This window comes from Truncatella angustata, assembly GCF_020726525.1.
Source record: "Truncatella angustata strain MPI-SDFR-AT-0073 chromosome Unknown BKA67scaffold_14, whole genome shotgun sequence".
In the NCBI taxonomy this organism is placed as follows: Eukaryota; Fungi; Ascomycota; class Sordariomycetes; order Amphisphaeriales; family Sporocadaceae; genus Truncatella; species Truncatella angustata.
The window spans coordinates 582,061-593,452 of record NW_025763394.1 but is presented as its reverse complement, the minus strand read 5'-3'; the positions used below and the strand labels follow the sequence as shown (position 1 = coordinate 593,452).

Genomic DNA, 11,392 nt, shown 5'->3' with positions numbered 1-11,392 from the left:
AAACATATTTTACTCGAAGATCCCGTATGGGGAGAGAAAATTCAAGGTGAAAATGCTCCAAGCCAAGAAGTGCCTGTGCCAGATGCAATGCACGAAAGGCTAACTGATGACTCTAGTCTTCAGGTTGGATCCCTACCTTGATTCTTATAGTAATTCAGGCGGCCATCCTTTAGAACAAACCATCGAAGCTCATAGCCCTTCCAGACTCTGTCACATCTTCCCAAGTGAACGGTTAGAGCCGGAACGTGATTGTCACCCAAGTCATGTTCTTGTAATTATAACAACACCTTTGCCTTAACACCTTGTACCACGAATGTTGCAGTAGGCGACACATAGTCAGTAATACTTCTGTTTTTGTGACCTTTCGTAAAGTTCTGTGGCAGGCTAAATAAATCAAATATCTTTCCAATCGATGTGCCAATGATCGAGACGTCCGTGATAGGCTTTTTTCTGGCCACCTCAATAGTAAGGACGTTAAAATCAACTTGAAAGGTAAATCAGGGGCATATACCTCAAAACGAGAGGTTGGAGTGCTTTGAACCATGCACCGAATTTCCTGAAAAGCAATATTGTTTAACTCGCAACTGAATAAGGCAGTCCGCCATCTTGTTCTCTTTCCACGTAAGTTTCACTACAAAACCCACTGTGTGTCTCCCGTCCGGAATCTTGCTGCCTCGCTTTCGATCAAAGACATCAGGGATGACTATATCTACCGTGGTCTCGGAATATTCCATTAGGAGGGCTTCGCTGGTCAATACTCACGGCTCAATATAAATGTATCACGCATAAGAGTAACCCCCAGACTGGAGTTTCTTTATTCTTCCTTTGAGACAGCTTTGAAAGGCTCAATGGTCAACTTAACTTCTGAGTTCAGGCTGCGTAGCTTGTCAAGAAAATTATAGTTTGTAGACACGCAGGTGTGATGCCAGCCACGCTGGAATCGATAAGAAGTGAGTCCGCTATCCAGTACCATGATACAGTAACGTATCTTAGCGAATCTCTTGTGAAATAGCAAACCAATGCTTTAGCTTCAACAAAACCAAAACGACCTGCAACAACTCTGATGCAGCACTAATCGTTAAGTATGAAGTCCGTGTGTCGGTAATTAGGTGTGGTCCCTATGATCGTGTGTGTTGTTCAATTATGGCCAACTTTCTCCTCAGTACGAGGCTCCACTATAATATTATGTTCATTTTATAGCTCTCGTTGAGAACAGTACGTGTATTCTGAGTCAAGTCGACAGCAATTGAAACGCAAACGTTGCGCAATAAGCTTACGGACGCTCCATGGCTTGGAGCTAGAAATGCCCTAAATGCGGGTTCACTAACGCAGTTTTGAATCCCCACGTGACTACGTTACAATTCCATATTTATTGAACCGAGAACTACCACGTTGCGATCAAATCGTCACCTGTTTGGGCGGTTTGTACTTTGACAAGCTTTGTCCAGAGTGGCAGAATGTAGTTACGCACGACCGACTGGCGTCTTTAGCCAACGCTCTCTGTAAAATTTGTTTTTTGAACAGTAGGCGAAAGAATTAAGGGGGAAAAAAAGGAAAGAAAGTAAGAAAAACAAAACGATCAATTGTTTGACAATTCCATGCCCAGTGAATAACTAAGATGCACACCATTTCATGGGCTTCTCTGGGCCGTTGCTGCACAAATCGTCGAGACAATTAACTCTAAATTGGACTAGACTAGGAGCTAATTCCAAGAGAACGACCGAACGTTGTTTGGCAGGGTCATCAAAAAAGGGCTTCGTCTTGGTTGTGCTGAGAATGTCGAGCCTCGTGTCAGTGCTGAACTCAGTTGCAACCGCTAGGCGTGGGTGCTGATTGACCTCAAGGTTGGAGACCGGTATACCAAATGGTCGGAAGATTCACTAACTTAAGTTAACTCTTTACTGTAACAAATTCTACACGTCAGCACGATTCCATTTCTTACCTAGACGTAACCTTGCTCGCCAAGATATCGGCCCGCAAACTCAATCGGATCCTTGCGGGCTCATCTACACTAGGTTAGTCTAGTGCAACCAATTAGGGGATGTAGTATAGAAGCAGGATCTGACGTGCTGCAATTTTTGCGGTGCGGAGGCATGTCACAATGCGTGAACGCAATAATGTAAGGGCTCTTCTGGCCCATGTAGTTATTAGTTCTTATGTAATTGTGTAATGAATGTGACACTGTAGCAGAGCGGAATGCCATGAACATTTTCTACAACGGGCCGAATGCGCCTAGCTTGGTGTAGTTGTTGGAAAGTTTTATGAGTACATGATGCTTTGGTCGCAATTTGCAGTTTAGCAGCATGAAACATGCGCTCAATGTTATAACGAGTTTCAATCGATGAGCAAGGGCATTTGCCCCCAAAGTGCTTTTACGAGATCTGGTTCCGTTGCCTTTCGCTTGCCCTGATTTCCCAAGGTATGCACCAGTCCAAAGGTTTCAGGCCGTTGCGATCGGCAATGGTCCTACTTACCTGGTGCTTCTGTGCCTTGGTGGATCTGTGTTCACATTTGTATTTTCAGACTGACAAATAAATAGTCGACGTCACCTTGAGTGCTGCTGCATGTTATGACAGCATGTTGTTATACAAGCGTTAACTCAACCGTCGTGGCGGACATAATTCCAACTCTGCGGAACCATACGCTCGTTGTCATCGCACTATGTATCGGGCTCATGGAAGAGACTGCTTCGGTGTGCACAGCGACAGGACCAGCAACTTGTGACATTTAATTCTGCGGCTCGAAATGGATTGAATGTTTCGTGCTTGTGTGTTTTGTGTCAACTTGTGCTCAACGCGGCATGACCGCCGATCCCATGCGACAGTTGGTTTTCTTGCGAACGGATTGGAGCGCAACGCTCCGATAGGCCACGGGTGTGCCATCGTCATGACTCAATGCGATACGGCGTTTCTCAATCGGGTAAGCCAGTGGTATCGCAAAGCTCGTTTGGTTTCTATTCACAGAAGCCATCTTATCTCCGGACGCGGGATATATGAAAATCTCAATCAACAGAAGAAATCGAACCCTCTGTGCCGGGGGGCTCCAGGAGATGGTGTGCCCCCCGAGGTGAGACATGACCTCGTGCGGTGCAGGGAAGCGGGCTGCGAATGACTATTTTCCCGATAAGAAAATTTCTGCACAGGGACTGTTTTGCGCTGGCTGCCATGGTAGATGCAATTATTGTTCGGCATGATTAAAATGTTTTCATCCTCTGGCCCACCTACCCATCATCAAAGCCACTGTTGTTTGTGCTGGCAGCTGGTTCATGTTGATGTGGTCAACAATCATCTGCCCAATTTCATCATGCATCCCATGCTTCCGGCCATGCTCCCGGTGGGCATAGGGCGATGCACTGGCACACTAAACCGCTAGCCTAGGTTCATAAACTCCACCTCAGCTGGCGATAATGGCTCGACCCCCCGCACTATCCTATCTGATCGTGTAAGTCTCGTGCTATACCCGCGCCATCACAACATGCCTGTAGCTCTCGCGTCAGGGCTCACAAGACAACCGGCTAAGGTTAGCCTAATGTTTTTTCTTGGGTGAGACTGTGCTCATGGCCCGTGGCCCACGAGCCTTGACCTTGATCCCTCTCTCTTGTCCCCTTGGGCTACGTAGGCAGCGCTAACCTAGACTATGTGGTTCCTTGAATCCTAATCTGCTCCAGAAGTTAGTTCTTGTTGACATATCACATAAAAGTCGAACTGCCATGTGAATCCCTTGACGGTTTGGGCCTGAATTCACAGATGCGCTAGCGGCAACGAGTGTCACGATGCAATCATTATCACAATCGTTGACGAGCGTGCTCAAGTTTCTGCAGAGGAACGGATCAGCCATCCGACAACGGACATACTGGCAAATAAGCTGCTGGTGGGGTCGGATGCTTTCGGTAGTTGAAGATCGACAAGCCTGCAGCGTGCATGCCACAACCCCCCCCCCCCCCCCCCCCCCTTTCCATCAAAACAGAGGTTCCAGGGTGCCAAAAGCTTGGCTCAATGTGACAAACTTTTTGCTGCCAGACGACTGCCGTCTAGTCTAGTCTTAGGGGAACTTTCCTTGGGCTTGAATGGCCGCGGCTGATGCAGTACTTTTGAATCTTAATGGTCTCCAGCGTATCCGCGGTCTTCAAACTAGCATCGGCCAGTTGCCTAGGTTAGTCGCGATGCACACTGATCGCACAATGCCGCTATTTGATGTTGACAAGCTGTGCAAGAAACAAGCCAGACAGCACATCGACCGGTACTTGAGTCAGCCGGAGTGTACAGTAAGAGCACCAACAAGCGGCGGTCCAGTGGCTGTACCTTATTGGCCAAAGCCGTCAGGTTTCATTGTGACATACGACTAACCTTAGTGATGACCTTATGCATATGAGGACCTTGTAGGTATATAAGACATCGCACATCCTTTCCCTCCGCCGGTGACTGCGACTCGCTTACCCATATTCGTAATTGCCATTCAGAGGCATATAAACCCAGTGATAGATCCACCATAGTTCTTTGTTCTTGATTTGGACAAATACATCTATTAGCAGCATTCCAGCAGCACATTCACCTGTTCAGACAACACCCCACCTACGCACAGCCCCATCTTACCTACTGGGCGTTTCTTTGTAACAGGAGGCGAAAATTTCGAAGGAAAGGAAAGAAACAAAATGGCCAGAACCGGTCGACGCTCCTCGAGCAGGAAGACGTTCAGCGACGACATCGACGCAATCACCCCGTGCCCGCAAGCAACCCACCCCAATGAGGCCAGCTCCTCACAAGCGCCGCCATGCACTGTTGTTGAGGACATGCAACCGTCGAGGTCACCCTCACCCAGCTCATGCAGCGAAAGCGAGCACACCGCGCCGAAGGGTACTTCCGAGAGGAGGAACTCGATAAAGACTCTCGAGGAGGGCACGGAAGGCGACCCTGAACGCCTGTGGAAGCGCATGCTGGCCTTGCAGCAGACCTACGGCTGCTATAGGTCGGCGCGGATGAGCGCTGCACTCGAGCTGGGCGACTATAGCTGTCTACTCCGTAAGCACGAACCGGTTGATCCGCCCCCCAAGGAGAAATTTGAAGTGCTAATATATCAGTGCCGCAGCATCAAAGGTCGGTTTAGATCTGATGAATGCGGATATGCATGCACTCCCGGATGATGTTGAGGCGGCTTTCAAGCATGGTTCAACTATCCAGCATCATGGAAGCAAGGTCAGCAATTGAGCTTGGCTTGTGCATTTAGCGGGGATTTGCAGGCGTTCTAATTCTCAGCATTCACCCCATCGGAAGCACGGAGAATGACATTTTTCTAGAAGAAAAAGACGAGGCGCGACAGATTGAGCATTAAGATACCCATGAATTTAGTACTTTTCAACACACTCTTCATCTTTCTGCGCACAAACGCTCGGGAATGACACTCGCAACTGGATGGTTTCTTGGGATTGATACTAAGGTCGTGTATACCTTGGCCAGCTTAGTGATGTATGGCTGTTGTGGCATGCGGGCTGTACGAAACGCAGGATTATTTATATTGGCCATGACAGCTGCAGCCAAGGCAGGCCAAGATTACCCATTACAGTGCTCATTATCGCCCAGGTATTCAGCCTTTGACTCCGCCACACGATACGTGGCATTCACGCCAAGCGAAGTATTGGTTGCCTCTTTCTGGCGGCTACATCTGACCGTCACCCAATGTTCAAATCTTGGTTACGACGTCAGAGTGTTCGTCCCCTTGCGTCCATTTTGATTGAAGAAAATCAAATACCTGCCAAGACCCCAGCGGTCCTAAAATCTCACCGACCAATGCGTCTCAAACAGTTCGTCTTCCTCAAGGACTGGAACTCGCCAAGGCCCGCAACGCGTTTATAAAGACACTCTGGCACTGGTCGCGGTATTCCACTGCCAGTTGCTGGTTGGCATTGAGGCCATCTCGTGGCACTTCGACCTCGTCCAATGTATCAAGATCAAAAGAGAGCTTGGAACCAAGCGCTTGAATGATCCTCTCGTGGATGGCTTTCGGCATATTACCTGCCATCATGTCGTCCATGGAGAGATCATCCGTCTCGCTGTCGCCCGACGCTGAAGTAATAGCATCATACAAACTAGTAACCAGCGAATCCTGGATATGGGAGAACTCTGGGACAACTTCAACATCGCTGGAGATCAGCCTTCGTGATCTGCCGATCAAAGAGCTTGGATCGCTCAATGGCCGCAACGAAACAATGTGCGTCGACGAGAAATCGTCATCGCTTGCAGCTCTTGTTTTGATGTGGACATAGTCGTTATGGAAGTCATCAGTTTCTGACAGCATGAATCCGTATCCTAGTAGAAGCTCCGCATTGGTCTTCATGCCATAGTTCTAGCTTACTGTTAGCACCTAGACACAAAACAACACTGCAGAAGAAACTCACATTGAACACTTGCTGGCCAATTTCGTACGCGTCACCGCAATGTAGTGAAACCATTTGGGAAGCGTGATCAGCTGTCCAGGGAGCTGTCGCAGTGGGCAAATGATTTCCTAGGTCATAAAGAGGGAGTAGAACGGAAAAGTCATCAATGGCACAAGGCAGATTCATTGATTCGGCTTCCGGTAGGACGAGCGAGGGGCGGAAGCTCCTGCTTGTGAAGATCGCATATGCCCAAAGGTAAAGAGGTCGCGTGTAAGTAGTGCGAATGTCATCTGGCATAAGCTTGATCGCATCCTTGTACTCCTTCTTGAGTGTCGACTTGATCTCTTGAACAGCGACATATGCATTAGTCCCTTGAAGAAAATTGACGTCTTCCTGTTTGGCAAAGTCAGTGATGTTTACATAATATCTGCTTGAGGAATTTGTTACCTCTGGCCAAAGAGCCGGTAGCATGCCACCGATATGTTCTGGTTGGGGAAGCGTGCGGATGTATGGCCACCATTTTGATGCAGTTCCCAGTAGATACTGCTGCCTTTAACATGAACAAATTTGATCAGCAAAATTGTATATCAGTGGTAATTAGGTAGGTGGTTGAGGGCAAATAATTGTCAGAGCGGTCTTGAAAATAAGCGTCCAGGTAGTGCTTCATACGGACCTACATCAGAACAAATCGCCCAATAACATGCGGTGGAACTGTGTTGATAAAATCGGTGGGGAAAAAAGTCGAGTTCTCCGGTGACTTAAATGTCTCGTTTGAGAAATTTGGTGCGGCGGAATGACCACTGATAGCATTCAGATATGACAATGTCCTCGAAAGAGGAGTTGTGACGATAACATCGCCCCTTGTGATCTGTCAAGTGTTAGTCCTCTCGCCACAAAAACCAGGTGCATAGAGACAATGCATCAGAAGCTCAACATTATACCACTGGAGACGTGAGTATTGAGTGCTTGACATCTAGAGAAACGACTTGAATTGCTGTAATAGGTCTGTAGGGTCGCACCTTGTAAAAAATGTACTCACGGGACCTGTGGCTCGGAACGAACCTCTCATCCCATCGACTTGAGCAATCTCAACACTATCGTGGAGGTGGCCCCCACCTTCGCGCACCCACTCAACGAGAGCGGCATACCGCTCCGACTGGGAGGTCATGCTGACTTAATTGACCTTGGACAGTGGTCCGGATAGAAATGAATAGATTTGTCAAAGTCGGAGCTTTGTGTCTGTATCCGTAGAAGTATTTCTCGAAAAACTCAGCGACAAGGGTTGTGAGAAAATACTGCTGCTCCGATGTAATTCTGAATTTTCAGCAGGTTTTGGTTGTGAGGCTGCCCGTTGTGATCGCCGCTGCGGATAAGAACCCCACTAAGAACCACTGCCGGGCCGGTGAAATGATTTATGCTTGTGCCGCCACTAAGTAATAGATGTAACAACCCCGCGACAGAGCAATAGTGGGCTTGTTGCTAGGCACGGATTAGGTAGTTGGACATCAATGCTGATCTCTTCACAGAACAAAGTTCTGCTTGATTGTTCGATAGTTCTAGGGCAATCTCGGTTGAAATGGATGCGCTTTGTAGTTGCAGGGTATCCGCTACAGGAAGTCTAAATCTAGTGACCCTGGCCATTCATAATTCATGTCTGATTCATCGCTCCCAACCAGGCCCGACATACTTGTGGCCGATCCTAGACCTGTCCTTCCAGTGTCAGAAAGAGAACCGTATGAGCCAAGTCGTCTGCTTGTTCTGTCCTCTACGATTTCGGTGGAAGCGTAGCATGTCGCTTTTCCTAGAGCTTCCTGCATCAACTCGGTGAAGCTAGCGATGGAGAATTGTATCGTAGTATACTCCGGCGAGCTCATGATTACATTGAGAAATTGGCGCAGGATGTGGGATGCTCGGTGTGCGACCAACCAACCGCCGGAGAATGCCTCCAAGATCTTGATGAGCACAGCCACGTCATCTTGAGCTGGGAAAGGAGTGCAATCGGCTGCGCATGCGACGTAACCATGCATGAGCACCAAAGCAGTTGGGAATATCCGGAACAGTGTCACCCTGTTAAGTGGTAGCTGTCGTTGCTGAAACAGCACTGATGTTGAATGCACATGTTTCTGTGCAAAGCGCAGGAGCTCCGCCTTCGATACCACTGCTGAAGTGAATTGAGAGGGATAATACAGGAGGAGCAGCAAATAGTAGTATCTTGCGCTCAGCCAAGTAATGGAGTTATGTATGGGAATATTGTCTGGCTCGGGTGGGCACACCAAGCAGCCATTACTGTACCAGTTCTCGATATCTGTTCGGATATCTTGCAGTATTGCCCGCCGATCTGCAAGAGCAAGTGTACTAATCTTGGACTGTTTGAGCAGGTGCACTCGGTCTAGGATCCGCCCTTCAATCTGTCGCAGCACGATTACATGACGGCTCGTCTGTAGTATGGTCGCAAACTGTGACCGATCTGATGACGCGAATTCGTCAATGGTCAGCCCTGGTAGCGGAACATTCATGCTTTCATCTACTAAAGCAGCGGGAAGGCCAAGGGAAGTCGCCATCATCCGATCCAGCACATATATCGACCAGATGAGTCGATGCCTCAGCTCGATATCGGTGGCGGAAAGGGATCTGGTTTCACTTTGGCGGCGAGTCAGCCCCAACAGCACAGCCTGACGAGCCGCCATGCCTACTAATGACCACGCAGATGGGCCGGAGGGATCAAACAAAGAATAGAGCGCTAGCAGCACCAGTATTTGTATAGACTCGACTCCTTCTTGGCAGATATTCTCTTGCACTAGTTTTACACCGTCAGCTACCATTCTTGTATTGGCTAGAGGAAAGGGTTCCCTTCCCTGGGAGAACAGCACGAGTCTCCTCAGGATATTGTGTCCAACAGTGTTGTGCAAACCTAGGGTATGATTGAGACGATAGTGCACAGACGGTCTCTCATGTACTTACTTATATCCGAATAAACTACATCGAATTTGGATACGGTGTCATCTGGTATTTGACCTGCTCTCTGAAGCGTGGTACATCCAATGGCCATTATCAGGTACAATGAAGTTGAGCTTGCATCTTGTTGTCGTGTCGGGCAATCTCCGAGCGTCTCAAGATCACGAAGCACCTTGTTCCTATCAACAAATGGATATGCCCGATTGACGTTACGAAGGTAAGCATCTACAAATCGCCGGGCGGCGGCGTTTGGGGGAAGCTTCTGACGAATAACATGCTCGCCATCGATAATCGTTCGGGGAGTATTGTTTAGGGTCTCAGCAGGCTCGAAGACGTTGTCGCGACACCCTGGGGAGTTTGTCACCTGTCCATTGATGCTCAAATGACCACTGCCAGGATCGGTCATCGGTTGATCGACCAGTTGCTGATCTCCTGTAAGATGTAGATCCCGAGCACCGGTGATTACAGCTGCGGGCGATTGCTCTTGGGAGGCAGCTGTTCTAGCTGGAATACATCGCAGCAGCTCTGTCAAGTCCACTCCGGTCTCAATGGTGTCAATTCTAGGGGCTCCGGCAGGCAAAGCTTGGTTGACATTAGCAGTCAGCCAGTTCAGTCGTGCTCTCAAATGATGTGTCTGAGCATCTGCGGACGAGGTCGGGGTGGAGAAAGAGCACTTGGTTCCGGCGCTGGCACATAATGAGCAAACTGGAAACGTCCGACTACACTTCTTCTTGAAATTGCGACATCTGCTACCATGTCAGAATTCGGTGGTGGAGTTTTGATCCGCCAGGACATCTCACCTTTCGCACGCTGGTATGTGATTCGCTTTGGCCGTCAAGAGATCGTATGACTTCTCGACTCCACCCGCGGAAGGCCGCCGGTCGGACATTAGGGGATCGCTATGCAATGATGGGGACGGCCGACTTTCAACACGGAAACGATGAAGTGACGATTTCATATCTGAAGGCATGATGTGGAGCGGCACAATCCCGACCCGATCCACGATGGAGGATTTTCGTCTGGGCAAAGCTCCAAGGATATGTTACCGCTCCGGCGCCGGTCCACGATCACGCAACCGCCTTACTGATAAATGATCCATGGATGAATTTTCAGAAGCTGTATTCAAAAGCAATGCGTGCCCACGAATCAGCCCCTGATTGAAATCTGCCTTTCTGCACCTGCTTATCCGACCGACTCGCATGCTTATTTGTGAAAATCGCCGCGCGAGTCAAGTATAACATGGTAGTGCTGAAAGGTGAATATCTAACAAACTGTGAAGCCGGATACACCCGACGATGGTTGGCTACAGAAATTGTGCTGGGCGAGCTCGCTAACGGCGCTGACTCGCTGGCATGTCGAGTAATTTTGTCGGGGTCCGTCGCCGAGTTTGAGTGGTCAGGGTCGACTAAAAATAGCCGTCGCGCAAGTAATTAACGAGGTATGCGACGTGCAGCGAGTCAGGCATCCCAGCTGTACCGTTAGATAGGCTTATATGAGAAGGATGGCTGCCTCTTCTTCTTCACATTAGATCCGGTCAGTTTTTGCTCGTAGGGAAAGTTGCCACCAGGTACGTATGCTTGAAGTTGCTTATTCTGGCCGTGACCATCATCGCACTGCGCTAAAGATGACATATTGCAGAGTATGTGGCCCACCTGGAAAGCCGCGGAAGAGCCGTCGAGACATTGTTGATATTATCAAAACATGGATAATAACGCCGACTTGAGCATTGTAAATTGGAGCTAGGTCCTCACTGTCGCCGTCGCCTCACAACATGATTACATGCGTGCAGACGTTAGCGGTTTGAGGTTGTCGCGCATGAGCTTGTATTTCGCCTTGGAGACGCGGCAGCTAGGAAGGATCGTCGGAGACCGCTACAAGCTAACGAGAGAGTTCCTAGCACCACGTATTTGGTCGAAAAGTGAGACCGAAAGTCGCCTGCACCTGATGAATCGTCACGAGCGATTTTCCCGACAATTGTGTTCTTTCCATGCAATTCCCCGAATAGGTGTCTCTTCAATCCATCGCCGTGTTGTTGCCAACCAAGCCATCAACATGAAGTCGCAGTTT

At 48.9% G+C, this 11,392-nt stretch overlaps 3 protein-coding genes across 3 annotated transcripts; 1 reads left to right on the top strand and 2 right to left on the bottom strand.

Moving 5' to 3' along the window:
- Positions 1 to 4,651: 4,651 nt before the first annotated feature.
- On the top strand, positions 4,652 to 5,204 carry BKA67DRAFT_542599 (uncharacterized protein; the record flags this gene model as incomplete). Its single annotated transcript, XM_046101135.1, has 2 exons — positions 4,652 to 5,018; positions 5,086 to 5,204. The coding sequence occupies 2 exons, from the start codon at positions 4,652 to 4,654 to the stop codon at positions 5,202 to 5,204; spliced, it is 486 nt and encodes a 161-aa protein (XP_045951148.1).
- A 604-nt stretch (positions 5,205 to 5,808) lies between these two features.
- Positions 5,809 to 7,538, bottom strand: BKA67DRAFT_665440 (uncharacterized protein; the record flags this gene model as incomplete). Its single annotated transcript, XM_046108550.1, has 5 exons — positions 5,809 to 6,339; positions 6,392 to 6,763; positions 6,818 to 6,920; positions 7,048 to 7,238; positions 7,410 to 7,538. The coding sequence occupies 5 exons, from the start codon at positions 7,536 to 7,538 to the stop codon at positions 5,809 to 5,811; spliced, it is 1,326 nt and encodes a 441-aa protein (XP_045951147.1).
- Positions 7,539 to 7,977: 439 nt separating this feature from the next.
- BKA67DRAFT_542597 (fungal-specific transcription factor domain-containing protein) lies at positions 7,978 to 10,295 on the bottom strand (the record flags this gene model as incomplete). The annotated part of the gene is made up of 3 exons (XM_046101134.1): positions 7,978 to 9,281; positions 9,332 to 10,071; positions 10,126 to 10,295. 3 exons carry the CDS (start codon positions 10,293 to 10,295, stop codon positions 7,978 to 7,980), a joined length of 2,214 nt encoding a protein of 737 aa, XP_045951146.1.
- Between the last annotated feature and the right edge of the window lie 1,097 nt (positions 10,296 to 11,392).